The 10,358-nt window shown below is 39.8% G+C and overlaps 1 protein-coding gene across 22 annotated transcripts in view; it reads right to left on the bottom strand.

Annotated features, from left to right (window-relative positions):
- Positions 1 to 216: 216 nt before the first annotated feature.
- The window catches only part of RCBTB2 (RCC1 and BTB domain containing protein 2), a 46,227-nt gene continuing 36,085 nt past the window's right edge, over positions 217 to 10,358 (bottom strand). For 15 of the 22 annotated variants that reach the window (XM_032294660.1, XM_032294642.1, XM_032294663.1 and 12 more), the window contains 2 exons: positions 7,393 to 7,523; positions 217 to 1,496 (listed from right to left, as the gene is read on the bottom strand). In XM_032294660.1, the coding sequence (XP_032150551.1) occupies positions 1,356 to 1,496; positions 7,393 to 7,523 (272 nt within the window). In that variant the 3' untranslated portion in view covers positions 217 to 1,355. The remainder of the gene's footprint in view (positions 1,497 to 7,392; positions 7,524 to 10,358) is intronic. The other 7 variants (XM_032294643.1, XM_032294658.1, XM_032294645.1 and 4 more) reach the window with 4 other exon arrangements.

Raw genomic sequence — 10,358 nt, 5'->3', positions numbered from 1 at the left:
AGGGCAGGCAAAGGCAATAAAATGAATAATAATTAGGCTGCTTATAATCTATTTGTGTTCCAGGTGGGCTTTACTATGAGACTTTATCTGAGTAACTGCTTTACAAGAGTATAATATATCCTACTGATTTATGTACATCTAAAAGACATGAGGTTGATATTAATTTTTTAATTTGGCTGCTGCTTTGGGATTAAAAAAAAAAAACCAACACATTTGTTCTGTTATCTGCAAATAAGCACTTTATTATCAAATAGTTCAGCGTCAGAACAAGAATTAATTCCAAAAAGGTTTTCTTTACATGATATTGTGACATACACAATAGAAGAATCTGACACTGTGTTCCATTCCAGTTTCTCTTTTGCAATTAGGTAATTTGTTTTGATCTAAAAAGTGTAAGTTTATCTCATTCTTGTTAATGCTGTCCATGAAATGTAAGTATCAGTTCCTTTTCAGCTAGTACTTTATAGTTACACTGGTGCCAGGTTAAGAGACCTATTTCATAGTGACATGAAAGTCAGCTACAAGAAAAACACACTGTCATTTTCATTTACAGAGGCAAATCCCTCTTAACACAAAGAAAAGCAAAGGACCTTATGTGATTATGTAAGGCAGATCAGCCCAGGAATTTCATTCAAAGATAATACTTCAGACTCCATAATCCCATGTGAGAAATTAATGAATGACTCCAAGTAAATAAAAAATTAAAATTAGCCCTTGGGCCTCTGACAATTTAATTGCCAAGGCATTTTGTGAATTCTAAATAATGCTCTAAATTAGCTACAATTTCTCAGAATGACATACCAGAAGAATATGAACCTCAATAATTACAGGCTGTTTTAAGTTTATTTTGTGCAAGTTATTCCTTCCCCCAGTATTCTACAATGAAAGTTGTTCTCAGGACATACTGAAGATTTATAATAAATTCAGTGCCTACTATATGCAAGGCACTGTGCTGAATGCTGAAAATGTGGTAAGGACAGCACTCTTTGTCAAGCTATGTATCTGGTATTAGCCAGCTGAATAATGGAACATTTGGGCCAGAATAGCATATATTGAGACCAGGGTACCAAAGGTGTCCAACGTAAGTGACTCAAAAGAGGAATTGGTAAATAAGATTATTTCAATTTTTTTGTTCCTTGAACTTAGTCACATCTGATCAGAACATTCAATGCTTTCTACATAAACTCTGGATTTAGGCAGATGAAGACCACTCATCAACATCCTTCTTTTGACAGATACAAGTACTCAGCCAAATGTAGCTCATGATACATACTATTAATTAAAGAGAAGTGATTCATCTCTGGCTTTTGCAGGGGAAATGGAAAGGCTCAAAAACTCCTTTCCTGCAGATGGGATCAATTTTTAAAGGCTCCAACTCTGCTTGCTTTGCTGATAAAGTTCTTCAGGAGATCATGGTCCATTTCCGCAAAACCCGAAGTTTGTGTTACTACAGTCAGATGGTTTATGCAAAACCTGAAGCAGAATTCTTCCAAATCCTAGGAACAACAACACAGATGGCTTAATAAATTCACATTTCCTAATTCAATGCAACATAGCATGAAAATTGCTAAAACAAGTTAGGCAAGGAAAAAGGATTTGATGGCCAAGTGGAGGAAATGATAGTATGGCAATACCTAAAGTATAGTCATAAAAAGTATAATACATATGAATCATCTATGCTTGTAAAAATTTAAATAACACAGAGTAACATTCAAGTTCCTCCACACTAACCTAGGCAAAGAATCTGACTTTTTCTTCCCAGAAATAGGCAAGTGAGTGTGCAAATTCTTTGGTACCTCTGTCTAGTGACAGTATTTGTAACTGTTGGTTCCACTTTCAATATTTGTCAAAAGCCCTATAATTCCTCTTTTATATTTATATCAGGGTCTTTAAGTATGCCTGCCTATAAAGAATTGGTGGAAGAAAAAGGTAAGCCATAAAAAGCAGTAATGCTGGGAAACTGCTGCTCTGAAGTCATTAACAGGCCACTGGTTTTTCCCTTTATGAGACGACACAGGATGGGATGGATGGATTTGATCACACTACGTACGCCTTCAATAATCTCAGCTGGGAAAATGCTTTAAAGAAAACATTACTTCCAACGCTCTGGTAAGAGAGACCCGACAGATTAGTGTTTTCTGGCTTACTGTAATGCACTCTAGGCCAAAGATTAATGCTGTAGTAATTCTCTTAATTAGAACTATAACTTGAGAATCAGAATGAGGCTGACCAGATGCTTTTTGACCCTGAAGAAGTGAGGCCAGGCTGCTGAGACCTCCGATATGCCTCAAACCCTAGGTTACTTGGCCCAGGACAAAATGCCACTAGGTGGTGGTCAATTTTTAAGTTTCCTCTCCAAGCTACTGTAGGTAATTTATAAAAAAAAAAAAAAAAGAAAGCTCCAAATACTTTTTAAGCAATTACATAGGCATATTACACATGACAGCCTTTTCTTCTAAATTATAGCAAATGGAAAAAATAGCAAAAATAGCAATGCTGATAGCCTTGCCAATGTACATATAAACCTACAGTATATTTTCTTTTAAGAAAAGAAAGAAACTGTACTAGGAAAATGTTTATTTCATGCCTGAGCATAGCTGGGCAGGCTGCTGTGCTACACCAGCAATGTGATGTCTCTGTCCCAGGTAAGCCCTCAGTGATAAACAGGGAAATTCACACACCCACTTGTTATCACAGCACACTACACGTAAAAATGTGCTTCACTGATACACGCTGACTATCCCAGGATCCATTTAAAATTATGTGCTGTTGGTTAAATTTTTAGAAATGACATTTTTGCCTATAGCCTATGAAAGTGAAGCCAGATAGAGATGCATCATCTCTTTGGCTGAACTCTACAGAGAGGAATGGAGAAATTCATACCTACGCCACACACACAGTGTGTTTGGAATGAGGTGGCAGGGCAGTTTTACACCTCACAGATCTCAACAGCATCAGGAAAATTGCTAATTAATGGGAGAATGAAAGGACCCTAAAAAGTTATCACTTGGCTCCATGCTCCTTCGCTTTTCCAGAATGGGATTTTCCCCTAAATATTAAATATGGACAGGACTTTGAAAGAGTTCCTGTGATTTTAAGAATTCAATAAATTGGCCTAGGGTGGTACCGGTTATCAGGGAATTCTTTCATATAAAACAAGGCCCTCATTATTGTTCAGTTAGAGAATGTAGCCTATTTTGAATGCTACCGCTCTATACAGCTTCATGTTCAAAACGGGGCCCTTTATTCTGTCCTGCAATCCAACCACATTCTCCTAGTTTGCTCATTCTCCTACAGGACTCTCATACTTCTCCCCATAAGCCTGACATCTCCCCTCTCATCCTCATTCTCATCCTCAGCTAACATGACTTCCTATTTCACTGAGAACCAGAATCACTTGAAAAGAACCTCCACAAGCCTGTCCTACCACATCTCCTCGCCTATTACAGAGAGGCCTGTGGACACGATGTTCTCTGGATCAATGGTCCAACACCCTATATAAAGCAGGGCCCCTTGCTCTGTCACTGGATCCCACTGTTCCACCTACTCGAGGGCCGTGCTCTAGCAACTGTCCCCTGCATCACCAGCTTGTTCCACTCCACTGAGTGATTTGCACCATTAGACAACTTCCATTTCCTACATCTTAAAAAAGTAGTTTTACCTCAAATGCCTCCAAACCTCTTCCTCTTTTTAATCTTCATAATAAAATTCCCATGAAAAGCTGCCTCTATTCCCCACCTTCAATTCTTCTTACTTCCACGCTCCAATCAGACCTCCCACCTCACTACGCTGAAATTGCTTGCCAAGGCCCCCCAGGCGTTCTCACTGCCAGACCCCACTCGTCAGTTCTCAGCTCTCCTGCAGACAGCCAGCAGCATCTGGTGTGGTTTGGACTTCTTCCTTCCTGCTTCGCTTTCTTTGCCAGCTTCCAGGACATGGTCTGCTGGTTTCTCTCTTGCTTTACTGCTCACTCCTCTTCAATCTCCTTTGCTGGTGTCTCCTTATCTTCTCAACCTCAAAACACGGAGTGCCCAGGACTTAATCCTCAAACCTGTCACGTCACTGCATCACGGATTTGACTTCAGTACATTTCTCTCTGACTTCCAGGCTTGCGTATCCAATCTGCTTATTAAACATTTCCATTTGGATGTCTAATAGACATCACATACTTCTCATATTCAAAACCAAATTCCTGATATTTCCCCCAAAATGTTGCTTCTATCTTCTCTATCTCAATAAATGCCAATTTCATCCTTACAGTTGTTGAGGCCCAGAACCTCCTAAGTCTTCTATTTTCTTTCCTCACATCGAATCCATCAGCACATCCTGTTGGCTCTACTTCCAAAATGTATTCAAAATCCAATCACTTTTTCCATCCCCATAGATGATAACTTGGACCAATCCACCATCATCACTTACTGGATTATACAGTCTCCTAAGTACTCTCTTTCCCCAACACACACACACACACACACACACACACACACACACACACACACACACCCCTTCCCAACTGGATTATACAGCCTCCTAAGTACCTTTTTTCCACTACACACACACACACGCACGCACACGCGCACGCACACTCTCTCTCTCTCTCTCTCTCTTCTCAACACAGCAGCCAGGAGGATTACTTTCAAATGCCCATCAGATCACATCTGCTCCTATCCAAACCCTGTGTTGGCCACTCCCCTTGGAACTCAGATTCCTGAAACTTGCATGTGCGCTCTGTGGGCCCTGTCTCCTCCCTCACATGCCACCATGCGCCTCCACTGCACCATCCCCTGCCTCATCAGCTACTTCCCTTCCCACTGTGCCATCCACACCAGTCTTGTTTTTCCCCAAACACGCCACCCACACCTCCTTCAAGTCTCTGCTCGAGTCACCTGCTCAGTGATGTCTTGCCTCCCTCACTACTCTATTTAAAATTTCCACTTTATCTCGACATGGCAGTCCCTAGGCTGGCTTCCCCAGCTTACTTCTTTCCATATCACTTGTCACCATCTGACATACTTATATATCCTATTCATTTATTTATCACTCGTCTCCCCTCACCAGAAATTCCCACAGGGGCAGAGACTTTGGTCTGTTTTATTCATTTGCAGTACCCCAGTGCTTAGGGCAGTGCCAGGCCTGTCACAGGCACTCAGTGAATATTTGTTGAATCCATGCATAAATTCTCCTGATTTCAAAATACTGAGGACAATGGAGAATTGTAGTTAAACATGTGGTTTTAAAATGTGCCCAATCTTGGACTGCATTCCAGTTTTGCAATTTACTAGTTTACTGAGATTACTTAATCTCCCCAAGCTTCAGTTTCTTCATTTATAAGCTGGATCTAATATAATAATGCCTATGTCCTATAAGGTTGTTTTGATGCGTAAATGCAACATGAACTGTGCTTAGAATAAACCCTGGCTCATATTAATTATGTACTAAGTGGCAGTCCAGCATGAGGGATAGTAATTTGCTGAAAGAGCTCATTTCTTGCTTATTTGAGCCAGGCAGATCAAATATAGCACTGTTCTTTATTTACAAAAGCTTGTGTTTTACATTAAGTACATATACAGTATATTTTACTTGTAGTCTATTATACTAATTTAGGGCACAGCAATTAGCTGGACAAGCTGTAGTAAAACAGTGCGCCTCTATAGGCAAAACTGAACATCCATTACAGGAGTATTTAATGAGTCAGATGCCATCTTAGGCACTGGGGATATGGTTGTGAGTAAAACAAAGTGCCTGCCATGCCCCAAAGAGCTTACTTTCTAGAAAAACAAAGAGCTGGAACGTAGCCAGACAAATAATTCACATAAATAGAGAATATGAAAAAGTATTAAAAATGAAGCCTGATTCAAATGCGAACACCATGTGTCACCATCTTGACATCGGAGACGGCCCTCCATCACCATGGCTCTTCACCATGACTCTAAAGCACAGACTAGGAAAAGTGCATGGATTTTGTTTGAGCATGAAACATGGTGTGTTGTAAGTGCCCAATATATTATTGCCTTGATATAAAACAAACATTCACCTGTGCTTTTAAATATCAATGTTTTGAGGTAGTAGTTTTTTTTAAATGTTAAGTGAAAAAAAAAAACCTAGACTTTAAATGTATTTACAAATACGTAATGTGACACAAAACAAAAACTCAGAAGCTGTTATATGAAAATGCTAATTGTTCTCTGGTTGATAATTCATTACCCTCCTCATACTTTTTGTCTTTTATAAATTTTCTTTAATAAGCATAATATTATTTACATAAACAGAAAAAAAGTTATAACCTTTTATCTACTAAAATGTCTCTGTCTTTTGACGAAAGGAGAGGATATCCTTCTACCAAAAGGAAACTGACTCCAAGAAGTTATGGCCTGTTTCCTAAAGATTTGGTTCTAAAATCACTTTTCTTTCCTTTCTTTATTATCATAACAATACATGGTCACTGTAAAAGTTCAAAAAAATAAGCAAAGAGAAGGAAATAAAAATCCTCCATAATTCCACCATTCAAAGATAACCACTAACCATAGTCGTCAGTCTTTTTTTCTATGTAGATAATGAATTTTAGTTTTTTATTCAGCTATTTATACTTTTGTGAAAAACAAAAATAGGATCGTAGTTTTTCGCTTAGTGATATATCTTGAATAGCTGCATAATTTCTTGGTATTAACATTTTATAAACAAGCCTCCACTATTCACACTAACCTTTCACTAATTTTTCAAAATTATAAATTGCTGCAGTAAATACCTTTGAAGATGAGTCTTTGTCCAAATCCATGATTACTTCCTCAAGGTAAATACTTATGAGTGAATTCTGAAATAATTATGCCTTTAAGGCATTTAATACATATTATACCAGTTGTTCTCCATACCAATTTGTACCTCCCCAGCAGTTTAGGAGAATACTATTATTCTGATCCTATATATTATCTCTAAAAATATACTCCTGCTTTGACAGGCAATAAGTTATACCTTGTTTCATTTATGTTTTTTGTCTGTTCATAGAATCATTTGTTCTTTGGTCCATTTCTTTCAATTAAACTGTTCATATTCTCTTTTTGTTATTTACCCTGGTAAACAGGCTTCATTATATGTTGCAAATATTTTTCCCAGTGTCTTATTACTTTCTAATTTTCTCTATGGTATTTTTAGGTGGATAAAAGGTTTCCTATCTTTTGAAACCAGAGCTATAAATCCTTTCCTTTATACTTCTGCCTTTGAGGTCTACCCCAAGGTTATAGAAATACTCACTTATATGTTGTCTAGTCCTCTGGGTACTTCATATTTTCTTTAATGTTAAATCTTTTACTCAAGACTTTGTTTTAGTTTAAGTGAGGCAGACACCTCGCTTCAGATTCTCCAGGAGGCCGGCAGCTGGAAGCAAGCTCTCCTTACCTGGGCATCATACTTCACCGCAGCCGAGAGCAGAGCGATGGCGTTCTCCTCGCAGATGCCTTGCTTGATAGTTTGTTGGCAGAGCTTTTTCAAACGATTTTCTCTATAAAATGTCGCCAAGTCTAGCAGTCCTGGTGGAAAGAAGTGTTTATCACAGGGAGTAATTTTGAGCATCCTGATTTAAACTCACTCACTCAGCCACTCACAGATGATTTTGACACTATTTTGGATGTAGTCCTCAGTGAAGCACTGCACAAACAGACTGATGCTGACCGACACTTTCACTTCAGTGTGGGGCTCTACCCAGGACGGCAGCCAAGCTGAGCAAATACGACACACAAATCATTAGTGGTTGAAAAACAGGAGCACAGCTTTAATATTTTATTTTTAATATTTTTTCCTAGAAAAAAAGGCAAGTGCTCCTCGAGTGACCCCTTCCCCTACAATCTCAATGTCAGCTTCTCCTGGGCCATTCCCAGGAGCACACACACACATGCTATAAGAGTGTCCACCATGAAGAAAAGGAAAGAAGAGAAAGAAAGAGAAAAGACAAGGAAAGGAAACCCTTTCATGGATATGTGTCTGCTTCCTGTTACCCTATCCCATTTCTCTGATCCTCTCTATAGCAAAACTCCTAGACAGAGCTGTCTGTATTTGCTGTCTCTGTTTTCCAACCTCCCATTCAGACCTCAAGCCATTCAAAGCAGAACCCCATCCCCATCACTATTGCAGTCACACCTGTGGCAGTCACACCTGTGGCGGTCACACCTGTGGTGGTCACAGTGGCTTCCAGGGTGCCATATACTCTGGTTTCCTCGTACTCGACATTGGCACAGAATTTGATATAGTTGATAATGCTCTCCTTAGGACACTTTGTCACTTGCTTGCATTTTTCTTTTCTTCAATTAGTTGCTCCTCAGTTCTCCTGGCTGGACCATTTTTCCTGACTTCCAAATGTTTGAGTGCCCCAGGGTTAAATCCTCAGATACTTTTCTCACTTACTTCCCAGAACTCCAGCCCCAGGGTTTTAAATACAATCTATAGATGCAGGTGAGTCCTGTTATATTACCTATCACCTATTTTCAAGTAATTCAACGTAGACTGGGTGAAGTGACATATGTAAATTAATTTTAATTAACCTCAAGGAATGATAGGAAATACTCTGAAGCAGTCAGTTGGCATCTGAAAGATCCTATTAGTTTTTCTGAATCTTCATTGGAGGATTTGCAATTAGAATAAAGAATGTCAGAATTAGTTTGTCATTGGTGAAATGAGTGGTAGCCAGGATCAAAAGGTTAGTTGAATCCGGCTACTAGAATATTGTCATGTGCACCTCAAGCTAACTTTTCATGAAAGGTACTTAACAGAGTGTATAAAGACAGAGAGCTAAGGTTTCAGCATTTTAATTAATTACCATATTAATTGTTTTTGTGTCTATCTGCTAATAAATCTTGTACATGTGGTAGAATTTGGTTGGAAACTTGCTTTTTAGTGTAAGAAATATTATCAAAGTTATAGAGGAAAGACAGATAGCTCATTGGAGGACACTGAAATCTTCTGAAATCTTGAGAGTTGTGAATGGCTTCACTGTTTTTGGCCCCAAGCTTCAGACTCACACAAGCCAGCAGCATTGCCCTAAGAGAGGACTCTGCCCCAAACCCCAGCTCTGCACCTCCTCCACACACACCCTCAGCACAGGGTGGCAAGGAGACACATGCCCACTTCTAGATCACACTTTGGATACCTGGGAACCTGGTACTGCCTGCATAACTAGCCCTGAGGCCATATGTGTGGGTATTTCCTCCCTTAGTGCCCACCACCAATGTGCAGACCCCCTGACCCAAAAGGGTAACCTGGGTTGGGGGTGAGTAGAGCTTGCACATGCAAGCTAGGGTACCCACACACCCTTCTGCTGGAGGAGGGATCTGTCCTGCCTGTGCCACTGGGCTCTGGCACACAACTCCAGGCGTCTCGCAACTCTAAATGCCAACTAAAACTGAAATGTGTCCTTTCGGTTCTTAATGAAATGAACATTTTTCAAGGTGGGAGGATTTAACATATTTTATCTGAAGTTCATGAGCTTGACATATAACTTTAAATTTTTCTCTATGGTATTTTTAGATGGATAAGTTTATCTTTTGAAACCAGAGCTATAAATCCTGTCCTTTATGGCTTCTGCCTTTGATGTCCACCCCAAGTTATAGAAATACTCGCTTATATGTTGTCTAGTACTGTGGTTACTTCCTTTTTTTAACACATGAACTCTTTTCTCTACTCTGACTTTATTTTAGTTTAGGGTATGAGGCAGATGCCTTGCTTCAGGTGGAGCCCACCTGAAAACAATGAAGCTATATGGAACATAGGTCTCCATGTGGAGTCTTGGCCAGAGCCCTGCAAATTTTAGGGGTGGGCCTATAAAAAATTGCCACTTGGGTATCTAATGGGCAGCTGAAACTCCTTTGACTTTCAACGTCAAGAGCAAGCCTGTTCTCCATCTTCCTCATCTTAGTGAACAGGACTTCCATTAAGAAGTTACCCAGGCCAAGCACCTCAGTGCAGCTGTCCTTCTCTCTCAACTCACACCTCTCATCCCATCCATCAACAAATCCCATCAGCAACATCTTTAAAATATATCTACAATCTGATCTCTTTTCAACACTTCCACTGCTACACAACCCCAACCCAGGAGTCCATCATCTCACATCTGAGCCAATATAATAAATGATCTTTTAAACACAAATCATATCTCTCCTGTGGCAGAAGCTGCTAGGTGCCTCTCCCATGACCCCTACCCCCCCCCACACACACACATACACACACACATACACACACACATACACACACTCTCTCTCTCTCTCTCTCTCTCACACACACACACATCCATTCTTCCTTTCTTCTGAAACCATGTAATTTTTGGCTGACCTATGGCCATCTGGAAATGCCCACTTTCCCAGCCTCCTAAGTTG

Source organism: Sapajus apella, unplaced genomic scaffold (genome assembly GCF_009761245.1).
Source record: "Sapajus apella isolate SASKATOON/1434 unplaced genomic scaffold, GSC_monkey_1.0 scaffold32, whole genome shotgun sequence".
Lineage (NCBI taxonomy): Eukaryota > Metazoa > Chordata > Mammalia > Primates > Cebidae > Sapajus > Sapajus apella.
Note: the sequence above shows the minus strand (reverse complement) of the source record. Positions and strands in the feature narration are given on the sequence as shown.